This window comes from Accipiter gentilis, chromosome Z (genome assembly GCF_929443795.1).
Source record: "Accipiter gentilis chromosome Z, bAccGen1.1, whole genome shotgun sequence".
Classification (NCBI taxonomy): domain Eukaryota; kingdom Metazoa; phylum Chordata; class Aves; order Accipitriformes; family Accipitridae; genus Astur; species Astur gentilis.
In genome coordinates this window covers 79,378,371-79,405,454 of record NC_064919.1, presented here as the reverse complement: position 1 = coordinate 79,405,454, position 27,084 = coordinate 79,378,371, and the positions used below count along the sequence as shown (strand labels likewise).

The window sequence follows — 27,084 nt, the reverse complement described above, 5'->3', positions numbered from 1 at the left end:
CCAGCCCCAGTTAATCTTTTGCAATCAAACAGACAGGTGTTTTGATCACATTTACTTCAAATTTTACCAGAGTTCTGTAGAAATTGAATTTTATTTTAAATAATGTAAATTACTTAAATAAAATATCAACCATCTGCCATGAGCATTACTAGTCTTTGTTGCACCTGAATCCAAAAGTGAACCCATTTTAGTTCTGTATTTATTTGGTTGTACATGGCCAGGCTCTCTTGATCTCTTAGACTGCTGTAATGACAAACACTTTCACATACGTTCCTCAAGTTGAAATGAACACCATTCACATCAGTTGTCGGCGCAATATCAAACAGCAGGAAGGGGGTGACACTTCTAAAATGCTCATTTAGCACATTTTCACACAAAAATTAAAGCAGCATCTAGGTAATAACCATAAGAGTGGAGAGAAAAATGTTACCATTTTTGACAAAAGATTGGTGGTTTCTGTTGCGTACTAGGAGCCCAGTTTTGGTATCTCGTGGGCATGCAGCACTTCAAGCATCTCTGTACTCCTGTTATTGCCAAGGATGGGTGGATTTTCACAGCCAGGGCTGCTTTATTTTTTTTATTTTAGTCAAGTCTCACATTCAGTAGGGAAAAATAAAATTCTGAGGACAGACCGATGATAAAAATCTTATATTTAACAAGGTATATTCTTGTGGATTGGCTGGATGACTCCAGTTTAAAAAAGATTATCAGACCTTGGAAAACCGCTTTGTTGTTCTGTTTATTTGTTGTTCTCACTTTTCCTGGCCATTCCTCCAGGGAGTGAATAGTTCCTGCTTTGGGAACTTGCACTGGGGTTTGGACTTGCCTTTTGCACAGTAGACCAGACAGGACCTACAAGCAGCTCAAATTTGGTAGCTGACTTAACTCCCATTTCCTCTACTCATGGAAATTTTTGGTCACTCATCTGTCTCGTTACAACTACTGCTGAAAATACTGAGGTTAGGACATGGCACCACTGGTTGTGTGAATGGTTCTTCCTTGTGTGTTGCTTTAGAAATGGCCAGCTTGGGTAAGGGACTAAAAATGCCTGTGAATGTACTTTGCTGAGCTGCTCTTTAAAAAAAAACCTGAAAGTACAATTAACCAATACTGGTCTCCCAGATGTCAGAGTACGTGGAGCAAAGTTTCCTCCCTAGCATTGCATTACTGGCGGACAGCTCATTTTCCTGTGACCTGTGCACATATACTGCAGCCCGACCATTTCCTCAGCTCCAAATGAAGTTGCAAAACTTCTCAGCAGCTCTCCAACAGCCATTTTCTGTGTGCTTCCTGAGACGGTGGGGAAACTACTCTAAGTGCTTTCATTTATGCTTTCAGAAGGTCCAAGGACCACCCAACTGCAACTTGTTCTCCTTACCTTATGCACTGGAGAGCTCTCCCTGGCCGTAGGAGGTGGGGGGAGGCTTTCTAAGAGTTGCTTGTTCTAAATGGAAAGCTCAGTTTAATGCCTGCTCCTCCCTCCATGGTTTTAACGAGGCGCTGGGTGTCCCACTGCTTTATAGCTCTCTGGTGGCTGTCAAGCATGACTGTTCTATGCTGTGCACAAATACCAGAATACTGCTGACACTAAGAGTCTTGCTCCTAGAAACCTCATTTCTCAGGGTGGGGAGGCTTCTGAAAAGGGAGACCTGGGTTCAGGTGTGACTTGCTTCTGCCCTGTAGCCTCGACACAGGAACCACTTTGAGACTCATAAACTCAGACCCTGGAGGGACTGCTCTCTGCTCCACAGAGTAATCCAGTCTCAGTTGCAAGATGGAGACTAACCAGTGCTAAAAAAAACCCCAATAGTCAGGGCACTGATGTAGGACTTTCTTCTTCTGTGACAAGTCTGCCCCTTGCACTTCTGTTCCCCAGGGCTATGCTGTGTGACATTCCTGGGAACATTTGCACCAAATATGTAACCCAGATAACCGAGTGTCACTGCAATTAGTGTATGGCTGCTCAGCCAAACCTGGGCTTCTTGGGGTAGCTGAAGAAACAGGCAGTAAAATTCACAGCTGGTCAGACAGCAGTGTTCCCTTACCCTTGGCATTTCTGGCTACTGAGCAGGCTTTGATGGAGCTACTATAGGCATTACTGAGGAGACACCAAGATGGCCGAATGTGCTGTGACAGCCCTGATTTTGGAGTGGGAGCGCTTACACAGCACATTGTCAGCTGAGCATGTTTCAAGGTCACCTGTGGCTTCAGCAAGTGGACTTGTTTTGTGGTTCAGTTGTGATGCATGCAGTAGCAGAGCTTTTGCAGGGCTCCAGCTGATCGTTCTGTAGTTCTTGATTCAAATACCAGCTTCACATAACAGCACTGTTGGCAGCTTCTGACATCCTACTGCCTCTAACCAGATCCTCTTTTGATGTGAAAAATCCATTCTGTCAGTCCAGACAATGAGTGGTCTACAGCTGTGCCATAGTGCAGAGATCAGACATTGTTTGCAGTGGGTAAGCTGTTGGCCTCTCACTGTTGGCAGCAGGTATGAAACTCATATTGCTCACTAACATGCTAGATGAAGCTTTGGTGCAAATTCCCTACTAACCCACTCATTACCCATGATTTAACCCACCTCTTTCAGGAGCTTTGGAGTCGTCATCCCAAGCAAAGAACAAATGGGATGGCAGCCTTCCTTCTTCTGAAAGTGACAGTACTTCTTGCCCTGCCTTGACTTCCATTTACTTACAGTCTAGTTACATTAGTGTGCTTAACAAACAGTGGCTCGTCTCTCTTTCCTGGCTTCCGTTTGCAAACACTTTTCGGGATAGCTTTTGAGCATTTCTGTTCAGACCTGTATCTGGCTTCAAGGTGTTTTTTTCTTTCCCCCTCATTTTCTTGGCAACACTGAAGTGCCTTTAATGTGTGAGAAGCTGCCATGAATACTGTGGACAGGACTGTCTGCTGCTTGGTGAGATATTTAAAGGCTGCTGAATAATTATTCTGAAGAACATGGCTTACTGGTATTAAGGAAATACGAAAGCTTGTGGTGCCAAGTAGTCATCTCTCATTTGCTCAGAATTCTCTCCATCCTTATCTAAAACACACACTAATCACAAACATCAAACCAAAAGCTATCCCCTACCCACCCACACTCTGCAGCACCAAGCATGGCAAAACACTGGCTGTTTCCATAGCTGTTCTTTTGCATGTGTAAGCAAAGAAGGTCTAAACTGGCGGAGGTGTTTGCAGGGACATGTCAGTGCCAGGAGAGGCTAAACAGAGCTGAAGCTGGGCTCTCATCGTTTGGATACACTTGGACTTCAGCACCAAGACTTCATCCAGCTTGGTCATGAAGTTCTGAAAATCCTGGTGAGGAAGGCAAAAGAAAAGTTTAGGGAACAACAGTAGCAGCAGGTTGGAGAAAAATCAGCATATTTTATGCACTGCAGCAGTGCATAAAAGCATGTTTTCCATTCTGCAGTGTAGTAGATTAAATCAGTGTTTCCCTATTAAAGTCCTGACCCTCACAGCGGTCAATGCCTCTAAATACTGAGGTTAACTTACTCAGGTAGTTTTATCTGTTGGTGAAATTACAGGTAATACCATGGTTTAAAAATAAAAATGTATAAAGCACCTGTTACCACCCTTCTACACTGGTTAGCTTGTCAAATGTTTGGTATAGGGACCAGTCATCTGACATGCAGTTTTACAATGTACTGAACTCTGTTCCTGACACTTCTTGTATTGGACCTAGCAATCATGAAAATAAACGGTGAGTTGGGCCACTCATTGATTAGACATAATAGCCCATTCCTGGGAGACAGAAGGGTTTATTTCACATCAGGTCACAGGGCAAGTCCAACTCCTGCATAGCCACAGGTCTGCTAGATCGACATGAGAAATAGCAGCAGCATATATAGACTCAGCCAAAGGGAACTATAGCTTCCATAGCAACCTGCCACATGGATAAAAAGTGATATGAAACTGTGATTAAAACTGAAATGGAGGCAGTTATTTTTCAGTAGGGCTTGTATTAATAAGGCAGGACCTCAGACTTGCTTGGCTTTCCAGCTGAGAACAGTTTGGTACCTCTGTTCACAGGTCAGTGCCTAGGAAGCTGGGAGGTGTCAGCATCCTCAGGGCCAGGGACTTCAACTGCCACCGCATGAAAATCAATCATTCAAAAGCTTATTTGGCAGGACTCCAGTTATCTTGTGCACTGTATCCTTGTCTTGCAGGGACATCAGGACGGTAATGAAGACCAGCCCAGCTGCCATGGCCTATTTTTCTTAAGCACTTTAAATACTGCTTGGTTCAGTATGTGGCTGGTTTTGACAGGAGTCTCTCCTGAAGCCAAATTTTCATGGCTACAGAACTTGCAGCCATCTGAAAGTGGAAGGAGAGAAACTGATATGGGAAGTCCAATGCCCAAAGAAAGGTCATGCTGTGAAATAACACTGCAGGATATAGGTTACTTGCACACTGCTGGGAGGCCTGGCAAGCTTCTTGTAATTCTGCTAGCCAGAAAATGATTGCTTGCTGCAAGGGGCAAATAAATGGAGGGGAGGGCAGGGGTGAGGGGTGTCGCTGGTGTCCAGTGACTAACAAACGTAGGAAGAACAATCTCAAAAGGTTTTAAAGAAATTTAAAAAATAAATAAATAAAAGATTGCTTTGTATCACTGCATTCTCTGCCACAAAACTAATACAATTTATGGCTCTTGTGCTGCTTTGTGAACTACTATACGTTATCTGGTAAAACATCACATGCTGCTGGAAATCACAGAAAATAAGCCCCATGCTGGCTCCATTCTGAAATCCCTGAGGCAAGAGTCCCTGCAAATGTACTTCAGATCCGAACTGTGATAGGAATTAAAATGGTTTGATAATGTAATGCAGTAATAGAGCTTGGCTTTATTGATAAGATGAGGGAACTGGGAAGGCAGGAGGTTCTCACTGGGAAATGTTAAAATAGTCTAGGTGAGAGATGAGACTTCTCACACAGCTGTGACATGCGTCTATCTGGATGCAGGAGAAACAGAGACCTGGGATTGCCTGGCTAGCAGTGGGGCCGTGCAGGTGCCAGTCTTTAGTCTAGCGTACACTACTGCCATCCAAGACAAGGATAAGCCAAGAAGCACTTGAGTGATAAAAGTCAAGAGCCTGGGAGGGCACAAGTCACAGTGGTTAGAGCATTGGAATGAGTGGAGCCAGGGCTTGGCACATCTGCAGTGTGGTAGGCAAGTGACTCCCAGAAGGAAGAGACAATGTGGCACTAGGCCACCAACTGTGACATCCCAGTGTCATGCTTTAGGGGTGTGCTGTTCTCTATGGTATTGACTTACTTGCTCCAGCCTGTAAGGAGAAAAACGTCACATGGAAAGATACTTGTTTAGTACAGTCTGGTACCCATGATGCAAGATAATAGAAAGCTGTTTTATCAGAGACAAGTGGTTCAGAGTTGGCCCACCAGACTCCCTCTCCCCCAAGGACCCAGCAGTGTGGAGAATGGCAAAGACACAACAGGTACTGAAAATGAGTGGCCTCTCCTAGTACTCTGAGAGGCATCAGAGAATGAGAGGAAGAACTGATGAGGAATGTCACATCACGAATTCAAGTTAGTAATATCGAAGATTAATTTATGCAGGTTCAATGGGCACTGAAATCGTCATCTTACCATTGCTGCTATCTGATTTATCAAGCACTCTTCCTTGAAGCACAAAGATGCCATTTCATCCAACTGCTGCCGATGGGCCCGAATTATGTCCTGCCTGATTAATATAAAATATACCACTGGTTACACAGCCTGCTGTGCTACCTATAACTACTGTTGGCCTCAATAAACCTTTCAGAAGGAGCTTGCTGTCCTGTGTCCCTGGCATTCAGAAAGTGCGCACCAGTGCACCAGTGGATTGTACTGGTTTAGGGTTAGAGATAACCTTGGTAACAGGATTGCTCAGAGAGGAGTGACCACAGCCTCTTGTTAGCATAAACAGCACAGGGGCACATACTACTTTTTTACCACAGGGAAATCCAGGAGCAAAAAAATTGTCTAATTAACTGGTGAAATGGCTTACAACCATGAGGTTGTAGGTCATTTTGGTGAAAAATAGGCAGAGCAGGAAGGCAGTGCTGCTGTTCATTCCTATCAGCAAGTTTCTCTGACCAACAACATATTTTCAGTCACGTGAATGCAGTCCAGTCCTTGGGAGCTGACAGTAGCAGCTCATAGTACTATGAAGCTTTACACCTACATCTTCAGTGACTGCCCAGCCGCTCTAGCTGGTTTTCCTTCCATAGGGATGGAACAGCTATCACCAGATTTTTGATGGGAGCTTTTGGTATATTCTAGGTACTTTACGGTTTATAGGAAGCCACTTAGTTACTGAGAGCTGCAATTTGTATTATAATATTCATTCCTCTATCATTATCCGAGGACACTCTAATAGAATAATTGGCTTCCTGTGAGATTTTAAAATATCACTAAATAACAAGCAATCATATATTTATAAGAAAATGACTATAAATTACCATTAATCTTATTAAATAATTATTTCATAGATTGATTTCCCGTCGGTTTTTGAAGTACATACAAGTATAATGTACAAATAAAGGCAAATGTATCACATGTCTAGAATTTCTAAGCTTCATGACAAACTTCAGTAATGAACAAGACTTACTGTGCCTTTTCTAGGGCTTCCCTCTGCCATTTTCCCATCTCTGATGTAGCACCCGGAGAGCTGCTGCTGGACATGCCTGAGGGGCTCTTTACATTTGGTAATGGCTTATTTTCTTTGATTGCAAATCCTGAATCTGCAGAAAAAGTCTCTTGTGTAATAATACTCTGCATTAACTTGTTTTTTAGCAACCCTATCTCCTCACTGCTGAACGTTGACTTGGCTGGGTCTTCAGAATGACTGAAGTTGTCATTCTTCAGTCCTGACTTGGGCTGCAACAGCAGGTTGCTTTCGTGAGAGGGGGACTGGACTCTGTAATCTGTATGGCCCACACTGAGAAAGCATGAGGCACCTGAAAAATAGCTCTTTTCAGGTATATCAGCATTTATTTCCTGAGCCACGGACTCAACACTAGATCCTTGATTTGAGTTAGATTCTCCTGAATTACCAGTATTATCTTTAATATCAGCATCACAGTGTCTGCCACCTGAGTATTCTTTGCACATTGAGTTACTGAGAAACGAACTACCCTCTCTGTCTCCCCTGGAGCCCGTGGATTTAGTTGTGGATATTTCTGTCGGGTCACATCCAACAAATAAACTGTGAACAACTCCTTGCTTTGGTGAACCTGAGCCCAGAAGGCAGCAGCATGCCTTCACATCACAGCAGGCAGGTGAAAGCCACTTGTCCGCTGTTTGTGGGGAACGCAGCAGGGTGCAGTGTCTTCCACCGCGACGCATTTGCTCCCGCAATTCCAGCATGCTGTCTGTCAGAGCTCTGCTTCTAGTACACTGCCAGCCCTCTTCCTCAAACCTGTTCTGGGAGCTATGTATGCTCTTGTCCGACATCTGCTTCACACAGGGGGACTTCTCGTGGTTAGGAGACACTTTCTCTGTATCAGTTGTTTCCTTGTAGTTGAGAAGGGGTACTGTGAGAGGGGCCATTAGCTCAGAAGTGAATTCTGAGGAACAACTGGAAGATCCACAGTGGTTAACTCCATTTTTTTGAGCTTTCCATTTTACATCTCCTGCAAGGGCAGCCTGTCTATCCAAAGTGGATTCTTCCTTTGCTTCATGCTGGAAGTCAATCTCTTTGCACTCTGGAGTTCCTGATTTCAATACAGGAGAAACATATGAGTTTGAAGCACCCTTTTCTGGAGTTAAGGTGGCTTTACTGGAGTAAACGAGACATCGGTGTTTGGATTTGTACTGTTTGTGATCAGCTAGGACATCATTGCCATTTTTCCAGTTACAAGCAGGATCTTCCTGCAGGCAGTAAGGTTTTTCTGCAGTATTGCTTGGAGAAGACTCAATAGTTAAATCATAGCTCCAGTCTGATGGAGTTTTGCTGCAGCCTGCATTTTTAATGGATTCCTCTGTCTTTGGGCTGCCCTCACTACAATCCCAACTGTCATCTAGTTCATGTTCTTGAGTGGGTATTGCATATTTAAAAAATAAATCCTGTCGCTTTTGGCCTTTTTGCTCTTCTTCATTTCCTTGTTCTCGTTGATGAAGGAAAAATGAATGTTGACTGCATTTGTTGGTGTTTCTCCTTTTCACGCTCTTTTGACTACAGACAGGTGAGAAAGAATCTTCACTGAAATCACTGTCATCCAGATCTTCCAGCTGCATCCCCTCTTTGCTCTGTATTTCTGTGGGAGTACGGCTCAGCTCCTGCTTCACTTGAATCTCCTGGGGCTTGTATTGCATTAAAAACCTCTCGAGAGATTGATAGTTCAATTTTTGCTGTAGAATAGGTGGCTGCTGAAACTGCTGGTGATAAAGACGTAAATGCTCTTCTCTTTCCTTCTGAAATGGAGGCAGATTTGTCCAGGGTTCAACACATTGTTTAGCAAAGGCATTTCCCCATTCCTGTCTGCCATCGGAAGGCAGATTTCCATCTGGAAAGGAAAAATCATCCCTAGAAACAAGCTGTTTCTGAACAGGTTGCACTGTCTGGACTTTCAGGCACTGGACAGGTGGTCTGTCTTGCATGTACTTGTCTCTCTGGCCACTCTCTTTTGTTTCTGCCATGGCAGCATTTTTGATGATGAAGTCCTTTGCAGTGGGGTTCTTTTCAGAGTGGGGGGGCAGATCATCAGTTTTCTTCTTTAGGGGATGTGCTATCCGTAGGACTCCCTTAACTGGGCTAGTGTGGTGGAACCAGGATGCGCTGGGATTTCCTTTGTAGGCATGTCCTTTGTTGATTCCCCTGGGGGTAGAGGTAAAAGGGACACTTGGTGGCTGGAGTGCTGCAGGACAAGCCTTTGTTTTTGTAGCACTTGAGGGATGCTGGAGGCCTAGCTTCACTTTCTTTGGAGAGCTCTTTTCCGCAGGTGGCAGAGAGGGAGAGTTTTGGACACGTTTTGGAGATACATTTCCAGCTGTCCGATGCCTATTTGTGACAGGGGTTGAACATTTAATCCCTTTCTTCAGCTCTTTGACCCTGTAAATGAGGCTCGCTTTAGAAGATGTCATGCTTCCAGATAAATAACAGTGCCTTCAGTATAAACTAATGCTTCCACACATTAAGGCTAAACACCAAATTCAATGTCATTATTTCTGTTTTAATTGTCAGTGATCCACGCAGGCATCAAACCCCCTCTGCAAAAATGCCTCAGCATCTGGAAAGGTATTTCCAAGTGCTTCCTTGAGCAGTGCATAACAGGTCAAATGAGTGAAGATGGCCTCTGTTTCAATTTAAGGGGATTGCATTTCCACACTTTATAATGCAGCGTGGCACAGTGCCAGCTCCAGACAAGCTAGTTCTCTTTACAGCACATCATAGAGCCCCACAAGACACAAACTAGGGCCGTTGGAATAGTTGCAGTGGGGCTAATTAGCTCAGGTGATATGTGTAAAGAGCTACAGTGCTCCTGGATCAGACTCATCAGTGTAACTGTGAAGAGCTGCTTTAACTGCTACCACCCAATCCCCTCAACTGTTTCCTTTACTACTCTTCCCCTTAAGCATCTCTTGTCCTCCCAACTCCAGCACTGCACTGCCTGTAATTTAGCTCCTCCTGTGTAGGAGAGAGGGTGAAGGACTTGCACGCGTTCTAGGCAGAACTGCAATACAAAACTAAAACAAAACTTTCGGTTACTGAGGTTAGTAATCCTGCAGTTACAGGGAGCACAGTGGTATTTTCATCACTAAAAGCTATCATCAGAAAGGATTTGCAAGACCCAGAGAATTTTAAGACCAAATATAAGAGTTGGAACATGTAAGGATTTCATTTGTATTGTGAAAATTGCATTTCTTGCCTAAATCAACATTTCCAATGCAACCAGCATAAAATGTAACCACAAACATCACACATTACCTTTTCCTTTGTGTTTTTCACCTTGGCAAGATTGAATTTCATCACCTACCTGTCAGCATATCGTAAAGTGTTCAGGGTATGCTCTGTAGCTATGTGGCTAGGTGATACATTGGCAATCATACACGTCTTGGAATTGCCAATGAAAGAATCCTTTAGCACCTAGGGTTGGAAGGAAAAAAACAAGTTTCTTAGCAATTCATGTACTGCCTGGAGGAACTAGCAGTTGGCCTTGATTCTCTGATTACCTTTAAAATTAACATTTGCAAAAATTACACATTTCTTTTTTCTTCAAGTTCAATAGCACTTATTGAATTATGCCCTTTTAAAAGTTTTTTTTTTAATTTTATTTTGTCCTCCTCAGGGAAACCTCTGCTGTTTCCTGTCTGCTCGTTTTACCTGAGTTAATTTGCTTTGCCGGAAAGGAGTATGCGCATGTTCCTGATCCAATGCCCGAATGCATTCCTTTAGCTATCAAAAGAAAAAAAAAAAGATAAAAACAGAAAGGGAAAAACATATCAGTCACACATTGGCAAGGAACTGAATTGCATCAAACCTAACCTATAAATGTACTATTTCCCTCCTGCACCTTTGACTCCTTCTGTGTGATGTCCCCTTCAAGGGGAGTTTGCTGCTGCCACAGCCATGAACAGCCAGCTTCAGCTAGTTCAGTTAGCAGCAGCAGCTTAGCTGCACTCAAAGAGAGCAAAGCTGCAGCACAGAGCACAGCTAGCCCTGCCTGATGGCTCTGTGGGCTAAACAAAACCCAAGAAGCTGGGTAAATACACACATTTAGCACACATAGAGCTCCACACTACTGTGGACCTCCTGCTGCCTTCACCATAGCTAACTAGTTTGAAGCCAGATTAGGTGTACCCCAGACTATGCAGCAGCTTGTAGGGCAGGTGTACCCTAAGAACAGAGCTTTTTGAGCTCCTTCTTGTACAAATTTATTTCTTTTTTAGAAGCTTTTCCTCTTCTGAAAATACCCCAACACTTTGGACAACAGCAGTGCAAATTTCTTACGCTACTCTGGCAGCATTTTTGTACCTCTGTCAGAGATGGCACAAGCTAATACGTGCATATTCCTCCTCATACTGACTATAATCTGCAGTCTAGATGTCCCATCTATGCATGGGTACACTGGGCTGTGTTAGAAGGCAGCTGATCTCAAGCCATTTCCTCTTCACACCAGTGCAATGTGCCAAACCCAACCAAAGGGGAGAGCATGGACCAGCACCAAACAATTAGCTGTGAGGGGAGCTGGGTTCAAGTCCAGGTTCAAGCCCATGCTCAGAAGGTATTATAGATACAGCCCATCTGTCTAAACGAACATGTTACTGTGACCTTTGACAGGCTAATAAGAACTATACACAAAACACTGAGAATGAAACAACAGACTACCCAGGGAGTGGAGATACAGCCACAGAAATCCCATTAAAACTGACAGAACATGAGCAGCTATACACCCATGCCTTTCACAGATCTCAGTAGATCTTCTTATTGTTAATAACCATCAACAGAGGTAGCCTGTAGTCTTGAAGAAACATCCCCTGATTTATTACCAGCCTTGGAAAAAGAGGTCATGTTCAAACTCAGAGATGTGCACTTTTTTGCCATGTTTCCACTGGAATAAGCACAATAGCATCAGACTCCATATCAAGCCTGGCTGCTCTCTAAAACTGGCAGAAATGGACTGTATAGCCATGAGACAAGTCATTTAGAGCAAATATCAAAAGAAAAATAAGCAGATTACAGCATTGTCATGGTGATACTAGCCTGAAGCAGCCTTTCTACATTTAAAGCCTTACTACGTTCTACATACACCCACTTAAAATGACATTTATTTCTCAGTTTTACTGCATTTTATTAAAAATCACACCTTTACAAGTAAGAGATCAAATTAGTCTCATTTTTTATTCTGCTTCTCATAATTGCAGTATCTGAATATCTTCTACTTGATCAACACGAATATTCAAACCAACAGCAAACTTCAAACTTCATGTGTTTGCAGGCCCGAAGAGAGTGTTATGATCATTGCGGACAGAGCTAGGTTTTACAGGCTGCAGGTCATGTAGACTTAGTCAAAGACGCCTTTTATAATTAATTCAGTCCCTACTTGTAGACGGCCTAGGTATTTACTCAGCTTCACACAATACCAAAAATACACACATTCTGATTGTAAAGTTCTTTTTAAAAGAGTTTCATGAGCTTACATTAAGCCTCACTTCTCAGGAATCCTTTCTATTCAGGTCCTGACTCTGCATGCCTCTCAGTTACTCACCAGCAAGTACTCAAGAAAGCATGAACTACAGAAAAACATTCACTTTACAGGCTATCTCCCAGTATGAATGCTAATATTCTGTGCAAAAGAACATTCTACAATCTCAAAACAGAGCAAGCCACCTCCTATTTACAGTACACTAAGAGGTACAGGTTGTGTGCACTAACTACTGCACTGTTGGCTCATACTGATTGCCTATCACCTTCAGTCTCACTTAGAGAAGCCCTCAGTCACCAGTGAGTTTTGTTCATTTGAATTAAGGAGGTGCAAAGCCTGCTGCACAGTTTATGCTTTGAGGCACTTCTGCTTTATCTTAGATGGCATTTCTTTGCTCCTTGTCCCTCTTCACGTAACTGTATATAATTGTAAAAGACAGTTTGCATTAAGAGTGCATTCCTTCCTGTTCCTTCCCTGCCCCCGCCCCCAACCCTGAGCTGCTAGTTTCTATGCTCTTGAGTATTTAAATCCTTTACTCCTGATTTGAAAGAGAAATCTGAGTTCAAGTGGTGAAAATAACCAGCAGAAACAGATGTGCTTTTATGAAACAAATATGGCAATCCCAAGCCAATATTCTCTAAAAGTAAAAAGGATGAAAATTTCTATATAAAATATGTGACACTTATTATACTATACCAAACATTCTCCATGCTGTGTTTACCTGGCTGGCTCTAAGAATGGATTAAAAATCTGAAATTGTCTTTCAGGCATGAGATAATTAAAATGGACACACTTAGTACTTTGGTTATTTTTTCACCTCCATGGAATACATACATATATTATTCTGTGGTTCAGTTTTATCCTAAAACACATGCTAATAATTAAAAACAAAACCTTCCCCAGACATGCTAGTAGCTTACTGCTAAAAGACTTTGGTTTATTTCTGCTCCTTCCATTTTTGTTTGTCGATCTGAGTCTCTGGCATCAGCTGCCCTTTCACTGCCAGCCAAGTCAATGAATGATATCCTAGAAAAAACAAAGTTGCATTTATCTTAGGGGCTTCCCCCTCCGCCCCAGCCCTTTTTCTTTTTTAAACCAGAAGGCTGCAACACATGACTTCAGAAGAATGATTAGCAACAACTACTTTTGAACAAAAAGAAATACCCACTAGAAATATCTGAGGCACCAAAATAAGCATAGCAGCAGGAACAGTGTCAGAGTATCTTGGCACTAACACAATCATAATAGAAAGTGTAATTGCGTGTGATGAGTGCCCCGCAGTTTAACAGGTAAGCTATTTAAAGTGCAACACATTCATCTCTCCAAATAATAACTATGCTTGCAGCTTCCTTAGAACACAGTTAAAGAAACTGTAAATTTCTTGATTCTCCTTCCAGGTAAAACAGACAACTGCCCTGTCAAATGGGAATTCAGGGCAATATGAACAGAAATTTCCAGTGTAGTAAGTAATACACTGAGCTTTCAGTGTTCCTTGTCCCTTCCTTCCACAAAACTCCATTAATCCCTCTCACATTGCCTAGCTCTGGGTGCCAGCTCCTGTTCTGACTGTTGCAGTGTATCTTTGTCTGTGCCCCTCTTCTTTTCCTGCAACAGCCCTGACTTCTCTTATTAGCATGTTTTGGGATCCTTTCCCCACTCCAGCTCTGCCTCACTTTCTGTAACAAAAAAAAGTGGAAGACATGCCACACCTGCATAACCACATACAGTTCTATTTCTAAGCCTGCCTGTTCTGCCTTTTCCTCTCTCCACTATTTGTGGCTCTCCCATTTTGCCTTGTATTTAAAATAAGATCCTGGGAAGCAAGACTGCATGGTAGTTGCTGGAATGGTGCGTCAGCATGATTTTCTGACACTCAGTAGTAATATAGATACCTAGACCTCTCTTCTCAGACCTATTTCTTGGGGTTGTTTAGTCTGGAGAAAAGATGACTAAGAGGCACAATTACAATCTTCAAATACATAAAATGGCTGTTACAAGAGGAAGTAAACTTATCTTTTTGTCTGCTGCAGATAGCATCAGTGTCACACTCTCAAATTATCAGGGAGGTTTAGGTGAGGTACTATGATTCCTCTGACCAAAGGCAAACATCTCTAATGGAATCATCTCCACCTGAGCTAGTCAACCCAGGCTCCCATTGTAGTCAATTACAGGACAGAGGTGCTTTGAGGGGGAAATCCATCTGACCTAATTTAGATGACTCTGCAGAATGGCACGAAATGGATCCCAGGAATTACCATTTCTTTCTACTGACTTTAAAGGTGACGAGCTCACAGGTGGATATGCCCATTGCAGACATCTACCTTTAGCCAAATTAACATCAGACAGGAAAAGCTTTCTAACATGGAAGATGAAGGGGTAGATTTGATTGCCAAGCCCCTTCGCTGGAAATTGTTACAAACAAGTTTGGCAAAGCTCTCACAGATGTGGTGTAAGTGCTCTCCCTGGGAACAGAGAAAGGACTGTGAAACTTCTCGAAGTCTCTTTGAGCTCTACCTTCTGAGTTAACTCACGGCTGTCCACTAAGTCAACACCTCCTCTTTGTTTGCGTCCTGGATGTCCCTGGGCTTGACTTAGTCATCAGTCCTTAGCACTCCCACTTCTAGACTTACCTTCCAAATGTCCTGTTGGCTGTGTCTTTAATTTGGATTTGGATGATAGCATGAGATCGAGAGGAATCTGAGTTGACTCCAGTAGCTCCTGTGCTACGTTCTTTTCCCCCCTTCAGAATCACCTGCAAAATCAGGGGGACAACATCCAAGCAAATTGTAAATAAAAACACAGCCTCTCAGAAAGCAATCTTGTCCTCCTAAGATGAGGAAACATTAGAAGGAATGGTTCATTACAGCCTTAAAATTTTGTGCAAGGCAGACAATAAGTTAAACTGGATCCCTTCCAATGTTCCTTTCAGAACTTTGTATATGGACTTGCTTGCAGTGACACTAAAGCTTAGAGAGCATACTGCAGGTAAGAAGTTGTTGCATCACACATTCATTCAGATTTGCAAAATATCCAAACTATAAAATCATGCCAAAAGTATGGCAGCAATGAAAGAAAGTAGGACTGCAGACATAACCTAAGAGACTCATGAGATTGACTATTTGAAGTCTTCTTTTAAAATTTCACTTTCTCATGTAATAGATGGTACTGTTATCCAGAAAGTTACACACAAAAGACAATGTGCCAAAACCTTTCTCCATTTCCATAACTAAAAGAAATTGTGCCAGAGTAAGGAACAAAGTTGGAACATCAATTATACTCAATACAACAATAACACAAGACAACATAGAAGAGGGGCAAGGCAGAAAGACAAAGGCCCCTTTGAAATACAAATCTGGTAATTCTCTTTTGAAAACTTTTAAAGATTGTCACAGAAAGTCTAGCAGCAACTGCAGCAGCGCATTCATAAAACAGTCATTAATTTTGTTTCTGCTTGTAAGAACAAATTAAAATAATATCTAGCAAAATCAATATGTTCTCAGTTGACAGATGTGCATTATTCATGCCTTTCAGTGGCCAGTTCTCAACCAGCAACGTAACCAGCAGCTCCCGAGCATTTTATTAGTGCTAAATGCAGATAATTTCTGAACCAAAGCCAACATCAATGAATAGTGAATAACTAGGGATGTATTCAGGACTCTTCCCATATATCTGTTGCAGACTATTCAAAAGCCTGAGTCAAGCCAGTGAGATTTCTATATTCAAAAGGGCCTGTGTACAATATCAAATTATTTTTTTGCTGAGATACCTGTAAGAATAAAGTCATTTAATAGCTCTTCTGTAATGTGGAATGTGATAATCCAGAGGAATGTGTTAATCAGCCATATAGCAAATTTACACTCTAATTTGCAGAAGCATCATGAGCATGTCCCGAAGCTTGGAGTTAATGGGAAGATGAAGAACAAAATTTAATGGAATATAAGCGGGCAACACCATGCCAGTTTTAATGAGTCAATTACACTATCAGGCACTTGTAATTTACACTTCCTTACTGAGAAAGGAATTAAAGTATGCAAAGTGAGCCTAAATAGAGAGCAGATTTAACCAGCTTGCTTGCTGCAGGACAATGCGGAAAATTTGCCAGTGACCTTTCAGGGCTCAGCCAGGCAGGGAAGGAAAACTGAAGCCTTGCTTGTGCTGAATGTCAGCTACCATTTAACAATCCTAATTTTACGTGGCTGTTATCACCCATCATTATCCAAGCAGTGTCTTAATCCTAATTCAGATCAATATTTCAATCTTAAGTATTTTCTAATTTCTAGTTCTGTTAATTTTCAAATTTATATCTTTTGTCCCACATCCACGTACCTTTAATGTAGAAAATTTAAGTTCATAGAAGCCAAAGAAACCACACTGGGAGAAAATACTTATCCAGCTTTCAGCATCCCTTGCTGGGACACAATTTAATTTCTGGAATAGTGATAGCAGTCTATTTCTTGGCAAAGATCTTTCCATAAGGAGTGGCAGCAGAAGCAACAGCTGTAAATCAACAGCTTGCATGTCACTAACACAAGTCACAGTGACCCAAGAAGCTTACTAAATAAAGGCACTTTTAATAGTATTCCTCAGTGCTCTGCTGGGGTTGCCAATTTCAGAACCTTAAACAGGAACATAGACATGTACTATACAACAAATAACAATCTCTGTAAATGACATATCTCACTGTTACGGTTTAACCCCAGCCAGCAACTAAGTACCACGCAGCCACTTGCAGCCAAACCCAGGACACTTGCAAATCAGCAAATCAGGCTGCAGAAGACAAAAAATAATCGCAGACATAGATATTACCTCCAATAGTAGATCTACTGAGTCCACCTGAACCTCCCGCAGTCCAACTATTTGAACAACATGCTTGCTATCTTCTCTTGCAAAAAGTCTGAAAATGAAACAGTACAGAAAGGAGGTTTCTGAAATGTCAATTAGCAGCAATGAAAACACATGTCAGTGCCATGACACTGTGAAAAAGCATCAAGGCTACTGACTGGGAAGAGGCACCACTGTCATTCATTTATTTTCAGAGCTGAAGAGGTATTTGTAACATGTACCACTGACATTTCACTGTTAAGGAGACATTAGCAATGCATTTCTGCTAGTTCAGGAATGTAATAAAGCAGGGAAGTAAATTATCATGTTTATATTTTAGAGTTCCTGTCCCTCTTTAAACTGCATCTCAGGCTCCTCTAGCAAGTTCAGACTGTAAGTTATGCTCTGTTCAAGTTCTCAAGATTTTTGCACAGGATTTTAAAGCAGCTCACATAGCCACAGAGTCAGATTTCAGAGCACCTCTGCTATGAATCACACAGAAGCATTACAGTATACAGGAAGAATACAGACATGATGCACACCGGAGGAAGTTCAATTTTCTCCTTCAGAGACATGTAAGATAGCTAATGGACATGCAGAGAATATAAGGACACTCTTTCTTACTTAGTAAATTGACTCTTTACGTGGCAGATTACACTACCTGCTCCTTAAAGACTGTTTTGGAGAAAAGGAACACACATGCACAGAAATAGGTTTTTCCTCTGTGAGCAGATGCTCACTTCCCCAGGCAGAAAGCCTTCTTCTTGAGCCCTCCAGTGTGCTTTAAGGATAGTGCTCTTAAGGCTGCTGAAGGCCTCCAGCTGACAGGTAATGTCCCTTCAAGATCACTCTGAAAAGATTTCACTGCAGAGATCTTAACTGACTATTAATTTATTTAGAGATTTCAGATCACAGTGATTTTTTTTATACTAAGTATGTACTGACTTGTTCCGATTTCCATTCTGGATAGAGCTCCTGTAGGATTATACATCCATCCAAACGAGTCTGGGGCTGAGGTGCTACTACTGAGGGTGATAGCAGCATCACCTGCAGAGGCTTTTTCTGCTTGAGTCACTGGGCTGCCAGGTAAAGGCGTGCAGGGAGAAGGTGAACAGACTTTGCAGTGTCAAGCATGGTAAGTGGGAGATCAACAGGATCTTCAGAGACAAGAGTGGCAAGAGGCAAAGCCCCACTGGCACAGCAGGAGGGACAGCCAAAGTTTATGTTTGAGCAGGGAAAGACAGGGACTCCACAATGGTTGGCATAGGAACTTCTGGCCACAAGAAGGTTCTTTCTCTACCTGTGGATGCTCAGTTAGTATATTATTATAGTGTAAGCAAAACAGTGTGAGCTCATATGTCAACCATAGGTCTTTATTCTTACTTATTTCCTCCCCAAAACAGTAAAAACCAGGAGCCCCTATCTATGCCACAGTATTTAGTGTCAGATTCTGCCTTCCTCTCTAAGTAGTTCCTAGGAACAACCCTAATTAAATACATAACATTTACTGTAAATGGTAATATGTTAAATGTAATTGCATGAAACAATAACCAGTCTATAAACAGTAACCAACTAATTCTTAACCATCGGTTTATAGTAAAACATATTTTTATTTAAATACCTCTTCCTTCCATTTAGCAGGTCATAAAGCTGTCCACAGTAGATCTCATAAAAACTGATCAAAACAAGGAGATCTTTCCTTGACTGCGATGCTTCCAGGTGTCTAAAGATGTCCTTGGCAGCCAAGGCATAGAGTCCTGGGTTCCGGTGAGTACCTATCATAGTGTAAGTCTTGCCAGCACCAGTCTGCCCATATGCAAAGCAGGTTGCATTGCCTCTGTGAAGACAACTTGTATTTTTAGTGTCACATCCGATTCATTCATATCTATTAAAAAAGATTCTGCAGGGTCAATATCTATCTATAGTGGCCTCTTAGCAATGAGATTTGGTTTGCTATTCTGTCTGGGAAACTGCAAAACACTTAACAGTGATTCCCAAGCACGTCCTATGGAGATCTGGCATGTCACATAGTGCTGGCTCTCTTCCTTTCTTCCAGATGCCAAAAATAAATTTAAGAAAACTAAGAATTCATTATCATTCTTCCAGCTGTTTAGATGCTGCAGAAGTATCGTAGCAATATGAATGGGAATCCTACTGATTATGAATCACAGAGAAAAATTACTGTGACATGAGATGCAAAACAGCCACAAGTCAGGTTCTGTATTAAAACATGCTGTACTTGATGAAAATTAACACCCCAGCACTGTAATTTACTGAGCAAGTTTACTTTGTCCCAGGCTGCAGTCCTGCACACAGCTAAGTCAATCTGAAGAGTTGATGCCTAGGGGAAGGTCTTGCTCTTCTTTTCCTCTGCTCCCAGCTGTGCAACCTACCCCACTGACCCAGCCCTGCCTGTGCTAGCTCTGATGTTTGACTCTACGGACTGAAACAAAAGAGGGCTTTCCACTTTTTTGCGAACTAATTTTCTGCTGTTTCAGTGAATTAAAGTACCTCACAGAGGATCAAAAAATATGCCCAAACTGGCTTCATGTAACCTATGGGAATGTGTCTGGTGGGGGGTAAGGAAGAAGATCATCCCCTTTCAGTGGCAGACAGCTGTTTGGTTCACTCACTCCAGCTAGTGAAACCATAGTTTTGGCTTATTTCAGATTGTTCCAGCTTTGTCATCATATCACCTTGACATTATAATGGCAATGCACATAAAATGCCCTTCAAGCCCACCTAAGTTGAGGTTACTGTGTGCCTACTTCTCCTTCCCCATCATTGCTCTTATACAAGCGCTGAACCCACATGTATGATGTGAACAGATTTAAGGAACTGAATCAGCCAAAAAAGAAATACTACAGAACAAATTATTTATTCCCCCCCACCTTAAAAAAAAGACTTTTTAGCTGGCTCAGTACCCTGGCAGAGAAATGGGTAGAAATGTAGGGCTGCAGTAGGCACAGTGAACAATTGCTTGCCACCTTAGGTTGCAGAATTAGCTCGCCGTGGTGTCAGGTTAGACCAGTGCCAGTGAAGGGGATGCAGCAGGATTTAACAGAAAACTTAGGGAAAGCTGAGAAAGAACAGTGGCATCTCTTCTGGTGGCATTACTGGATTAGCTGTAATGTGAATTGTGCCTTTAGTGATTATTACGCAGCAAGCTACGAGCCTCATTCTCCTTTTTCACTTTCCTTTTCTCAAGAGCATGATACTCTATCTCTCCTGATGGTACTTGGAGATTTTCAGTAGCAGAATGCTCCATTGTGTTAATTTTCAACAGGAATACGTGATCCTTTCCTTCAAAGACTCAAAATTGTAATTATATTCAAGCTTGTTACTTTGTGTGAAAGTAAGATCACTTATGTAAAGCCACCATCAATTTCCCAGTAATCACAAAGTATGTCAGTATGATTAAACCTCTAAGCAAATATAAAACAATAAAATAAAAATAAATCACAAGGTTATTAATAATTTCTGTTGCCCTGTGAACTGCACAAATATATGCAAAAATATCTCACAGCAGTCTCATGAAAGAGGTAATATTCCTCTACAGGTAAGTGTGCTATACCACACAGAAACATTTGTTAGATTGGAGATTAGACTTCAGAAATCCTGGCGCACATTTTTTTCATTCTAGGCTGGCCATGGTGTCTCTTTGCCTCACCTGAGATCCAATTTTAATGTCCTCTGTGATTTAGATTTCTGACTAAATGTGAAGAAAGTTTTCCCTGATTTATTTTGTCTAAATTGTAATCAAAGACATTCTAAAAGGGGGAAGGTATGTGGCAAAGGTGAAATGAATTTATTTTCCAGAAGATGAAAAGCGTAACAGAAAATTAAAGCAGTATATGAAATTGGAAAACAACAAGACAAAAAATAATAAATGTAAGCACTGACGCCCTACCCGTTAAAAACATGCTGAATGAGAGGATGAGCTGTCTTCATATAGACATCCTGATTGGTACATGACTCCCCAAAGACTTCATCAAAATAAAAAACATGCTGAAAAATAAATATGATCTTTACATGAAAATGAATACGTTTCACTTTCCCTTCACCCCCACTCAAAGCTAAAGTTAACTAACAGAAGTCTTTCCAGTGACTTCATATGGCTTTGGATCAGGTACAAAGTGATCTAGCACATTTACCATGCAGCACAACATATGCAGGAACACATCATTACGACTAATCAAGAGACTGAGGGTAGGAGAAGAAAAAAAAAGATGCCTTAATTTCCCATCATTCTGGAGCAGAACATATCATAGCCTTCTGACAAGAAAAAAAACCCACACTAATTAAAGAAAACTTACTCTTGAAATGAATCAGTCTACAGATGTACAGTAAGACTGTAACAGTAAAAAAGAACTCAGAGTCAACTCTTAACTCTCAAAATTAGTCCTCAGTTGTGATTGTCTATGTTCTGCAGACTTAAAAAATTTTTGTGCCAGAGAAAAAAGAAGCTATTCCTAAAATAAGATGGATTGTATTATCTCAGTAAGGGGGCAAGAAAACCCAAAACATCCTATACTCCATATCTGACCCAAAGCAGCAGGGTCTCTGGAAACACTGCAACAGAATTCATTATGGGCTCCTTCTAGGTTATGAATAGTGTTTGTTGGGACAGTCATAAACATCATATTTTTCAAAAGAGCCTCCATGGACTGGTATCTAACATTGCACTCTAAAAAATTAACTGCAGTGTGAATTAAGTGGTAGATGTCTAGAACTAAGAATCCCTTCAATGATGCTCAAAAAACCACACTAGTGCACAGTCAGATTAAACCAGGAAGTCTCAGCAGCTATGCTCAGCTCAGCAGGCAGATGTGCTCTGTGATAGGCCTGTAGTTTGGGTTCCCCAGCTGTGGAGCTGGAATATGCCTCACCACCTCCCATTTGCTCTGTACCCCTTGCTGTCGTTTCTATAGGAACCAGAGATGGAGGCAGGGCGAGTAGCCAGACTTGGCAGCAGAGAAGTTCTCCTGGGTCCTATAGAATAGACACAGCCTTTACCATGGCATACTTTTGTTTGGACTATATTGTTTGATAGCAAGATTTTGTTTGTCTGGGCTGACATAACAAAATTAATTAGTGATTATTTCAGCACTGAGATACTAAGGTACTAAGCACGGCATAAATGCCAAATATAGGTAGTCAGATGGAGGGAGTGGGGTGGAGTTGCTGCATGTGTCACACCGTAAAAGATGGTACATGAACCGGGCCCAGAGCTGCAAACTGAATTTTTACTGGATACTCCAAACAGTTGTTCCTAGGACCCAGACTGTAAAAATAACACCCAGTAGAGTGAGAATGGCTTGCTGCTCTCTAGAAATCAGTTCTGTTCCTGGTGCTGTCAGTCAAAAGTGAGAATTTGAACTATGACAGCATGAGGTATTTGGGATTAAGAAACAAAGACCAAAAGGGAACTTAATTTTCAAAAGCATTTAAGAACAAAGGAGGGGAGGGGAAAAGGGTGTGGGTGATTCACTGAAACAGACCTACAGTGCTGAAATAGTGAAAAGGGAACTCCTCACTGACGTACCCTGGAAAGCTATCAGGAGACCCTGCAGCAGGCAATTTTCCTGCAGCAAGGCATGCAGTAGATTTATTTTGCCACGTACAAAGCAAGCTGCAAGAGACATGCTTTTGAGGCTTAAAATTCTGGGCTCAGGTTTTCTGCCACAGGCTGGCATAAGTCAGAAGCAATTCAAATATAGTTATGCTGAGCTCATAGAAGAGCCCACCACTATTTCAGTGCAAGAAATGCAGACAGCCCTATTCTGTTTCCCCTCATGGAAACTCCAAGCACAATTTTCTTTATCCCATCCATGCAAGTGACTGGCCCATAAACACAACATTCAAGTGGAGCATGTTACCTGTAAAATATATTGGGTGAGATCAACCGCCTCCTTCTTCTCATGAAGAAGTAGGGTTTCTTTGTCTTTCACTGTGATGATATTAACCTCCCCACGTCGCTCCTCTCTCAGGCCTAGAGGACGTTTTCGGACACATACTCTGATTTTTTCACTCTCTGTCCATGGAGTCTCTTTCTCAGAAGTACTGGATCTACAACAATAACGTAGGTTTACATTTTAAAATGAGGTTACTACAGAATCTTGAATAGGCATAAATTTGTTAGCTTTATCAGATAAATGTTTCTGTCTTTAATGGCTTATCAAAAAAAAACCCCAAACACACTCATTGTTACATGGTGAACTTTCTGCTGTTTTTTCCTAAATAGACAGGTGCCTTTTGTGCACTTCTGTTAAAAAAAAATAGTTATATGCATATATAGCTATATTCCTAAACTTGTTGCTGGACTGGCATATTTTCAGTTGTCCACAAACATGTGATTAAAGCTGGCATAATACATGAGTTAACTCAATGAAATTTAATCTTGCTGAAATTATTTGCAGTCTTGATTAGTCACTTAATAATGTACAGATAAAAGTATGAACAGATCTTGAAAAGGAGAGGGTATAATATTTAGTTGCTTTTCCTCTTATGCTGGCTTTCATTCTTCCTCTTACAGGCTGTCGAACAAGTTACAAGTAAATGACTCAAACTGGGAAACAAGACAGTATCACCATGTTCCTAGTCAGGTCAAAGAAAATTGAAATATTGATCTCTTCATTGTCTCCCCTTTGGTTTTGTTTTTTATTTTTTTCATAAAAAATTATGGGGTTTCAGACCACAGTCAAAGTTGTGCTCTTGTGTTTTGGCAAGTTGACTTTAGCTCCCTTCTAGACACCTCAGAAACATGAGGACATTTTGTGTTTCATTGATTAACCTACTGTGTAAAGCATTTTGTGATGCAGCATACAGAGTATGCTTGACTTCAACCAAAAGGTATTCATCCCACCTTTCCCTTTTTCAAGCTGTCTTCAGCCAAATAAGTAGTGCTTTTCAGCCTGGATTTGCATGTCAAATTGTGAGAAAAAAAATCATTTTAATCAAGCCCCAACTTGCCCCAAAGTAGTGTTTCTGCCATGCTGTCCAAATGTCCTTCCAAAATCTCTTAATGTAGCAGCTGAAAACTAACATATTCTAGTAATATAACAAATTAAAACCAAACCCACAAGTTATTCAATATCTCATTACAGCTACAAGCTTGTAGTATCATTGCTGTTGTGCTGCATGATCCCTCAGAAGCATACAACATGCAGATATAAATCTCAAGATGCGGTCTTCGAAGACTACACACAAGTAAACTTTACTTGTAACTGGAGTCCCTTTAATTTTAGTACAGCTTTCCCATGCTGACCAGGATCAGGCCCTGCATTTAGATGGAAAATTCTTTCCCCTGAAAAGAAAGGCAATGATACTTGAAATAAGATGCTTCATAAGTTAGTGTGAGCTTATGGATATCACTAGGCACCAAATGTTGTCCAACTGATGATCAGAGGCTCTGAAGTTTAATTCTCATGTCAGAGGCTGGATTTAGTGACCTACAGAAAGAGCCTGTTGTGCTCTAACAGCTTGAAGGAAGAAAGACTGATTGCAAGATTTGGAGAAAGGAAAAAACTGAAGATTTGGAGGCTCTGTTCATGAGAGAAAAGGCATAAATTCATTCCAGTACAGAGTATGGGAACAGAATGCATTTTAATTCTGAATGCTGAACCTGAAGTTTAGATTTTCTATTAACCTTTCTTAATTAGAAACTGTATTTTATAACAAAATGGATTTTTTTTATTACTAGAAAAACAAAAAATATTGACACAGATCATTAGAAACCTGATCAGACAATCGGTCGGAAGAATCACTATGCCCTGTCTACTACTGCCAAAATCAAGCCATTTGCTGTGGGCAAGTGCAAAATACTTTTAAACATATTAAAAGAGCTCTTTATCATTTTGCCATCTGAAATCCCACCAGTGATTTCCAACATTTCTCATAGATGAGACTAGATTTGCCTTCGCAGTGGTCAAATCACAAGATGACATGGGAATGGATGGATTCAGGGTAGGAGTTAGGCACTTGCAAAACAGGAGTCACAAAGTGTCAGCAGACTGGCCCAAGCCTGGAATGCACAACACATACTCTGTGGTCAAAACAGGAGAAGGAGAAACTTGGGCATGTCCGGAAGAGGATGCAGAAAGCCCACAAGATGAACCATAATGCTAGGCACAGAAGAACATGCTTAGAAAAAGAGAAGAAAAATGAAAGGAAGTGAGAACAATGGAGATACATGGCTCCATCACAGGATTAAAAATCTTGAACTCCCCTAGCTAAGCCATTAGCTTATACTGTACCATTTTTTACTCGCCAGCACTATGAATCCTGCCCTTTTAGTTGCACCTTGGCTCAGCTTCTAGAGAAGACAGAGAATGCACTAAGATGCCAATATAAGTAGTAGGTTAGTGCACTTCTCTGGAATGTGGGGATCTTTTTTTCCAGCAAAGGGGAGTTACAAATCTGTGTCTTGCATTTCACAGTTTAAGTGTTCTAACTACTATGTCACTTTAGATCTTTTCCACTGTGGCAACAGCATCTATCCCTCCAGGCTACATGCATGTTCAATGGGAGTTGTAACTGACACCACCACTCCATGGATCCTCCCATATACCAAATCTTTCTCCACAGCCTTCCCAGACCAAGCCCCAACCTCACATAGCTACCTGCCTTCACTGCATTTTAAAACAAAACTGCCATGGCTGCATTGCAATTAGATAGATGCTGGTAGTATGTGCGCAGAGGGGTATGTGCTCTGCTGCTGAATCAGGAAAAAAAATATTTTGTGCTTTAGAAGTGTTGCCAGGGTAGATTTATCAGGGGTTCAACATAACCATAGCACATCTGTTACCAAACACTGGGAAAAGTATGAAAGTTACAGATCATGTGCTTGGGAAACAGCTGCAAGGCATCCCTCTCACCACCACGTCTATACCCCAACCCTGTAATATTCATTCTGTTTCTTTTTAAAGCTCCAGTTCAGAAACTTCTTTATAAAGAAATATAGCCATCACAGCATGTATCCTTTTTACTGGGAAAAACTTGACAATGCCATATTTTGGAAAAATAATGTTTTGCAAGATAGTCTCATAGAAAGAAAAAGAGAAAGAAAGATTGGCCAAAACATCAAGAAAACAAAGCCTTATATTCTGAAAGACAATAAAGACTATTCTTAGACAACCTCGATGAGTGGCAGCTGGTGAAATTCAACTGATTCCTTCTACCAGACTTAGATAGTCGCAAGTGCTTATTAATATCACTCTTCTCTATGAGATTTTGCATTGCTCTGTAGTGGTAGGATTGCTTATTTGGAGGTGATGAAGACAGATTCTCCTCCACAAAGAAGAAAGAAATAATTACAACTAACTTGAAATATAGCAAAATAAAGGTGACTGATTATTACCTGACACAGGAATGTGGTAGTCCATAATTATACCCTGAAATATGAGTTATTCTTTGTACAATAGGAGCTTCAGAATCCCCCAGGAGAGGAGCAATATCATCAGAAACTGTTGGACAGCTCAGGTCCTTTTTTGTGCATATTCCAGAAGTACTTAGGTCTTTTCTAGTTAATCTGATCAGCTCTGAATCATGTGGTTGAATGTGTCCCAACATTTCCCCTACACTGTTCTTCTCTTCATTAGCACTGAAATCAGATGAACCATATGATTCAGATTCAGAGTCTTTAACCGTTCCATCATTTTCTTCAAAGAAGGACTCAAAATGCAGCTGTCTACGGGGACCTGATCTGGTCACCTGATGCTGAACAAAAAGGCCACTTCGTTGAACACCTTGCTTGCTTAAGTCTGCAATGTCTTCCTCCTGCATAATTTTGATTATTCTAATGAGCTGAAAGAGTCGTTTGCGGTCATTCATGTCATGGACCCCTAGTTTGGTATAATCTTTTGTGGAAACTTTGGCAAGCTCATCAATCTTCTGAAGACCGAAGGCAGCAAAATGGGGATAGTATTTTTCAAGTTCTGCCTCACAAAGGCATTCATAAAGGCATGATGCCATCTTCAAGCTAAAGTCTACAAGAAACCAAACAAAATAAATATTAGAATAATATGAAACATCACATCTGACAAAGTTACTAATGAAGAAACTACACATTTCCTGATGCCATTACCTGCAGTTAGGCTAG

General features: G+C 41.3%; 1 protein-coding gene across 1 annotated transcript; it reads right to left on the bottom strand.

Moving 5' to 3' along the window:
• Positions 1-15: 15 nt before the first annotated feature.
• KIF24 (kinesin family member 24) lies at positions 16-26,972 on the bottom strand. Its single transcript, XM_049795043.1, has 12 exons — positions 26,344-26,972; positions 22,865-23,054; positions 20,896-20,993; positions 18,607-18,822; positions 16,971-17,058; positions 14,795-14,916; positions 13,085-13,190; positions 10,343-10,414; positions 9,996-10,105; positions 6,629-9,070; positions 5,626-5,719; positions 16-3,315 (listed from the first exon to the last, which is right to left on the bottom strand). The coding sequence occupies exons 1-12, from the start codon at positions 26,955-26,957 to the stop codon at positions 3,175-3,177; spliced, it is 4,293 nt and encodes a 1,430-aa protein (XP_049651000.1). The 5' UTR covers positions 26,958-26,972; the 3' UTR covers positions 16-3,174.
• Between the last annotated feature and the right edge of the window lie 112 nt (positions 26,973-27,084).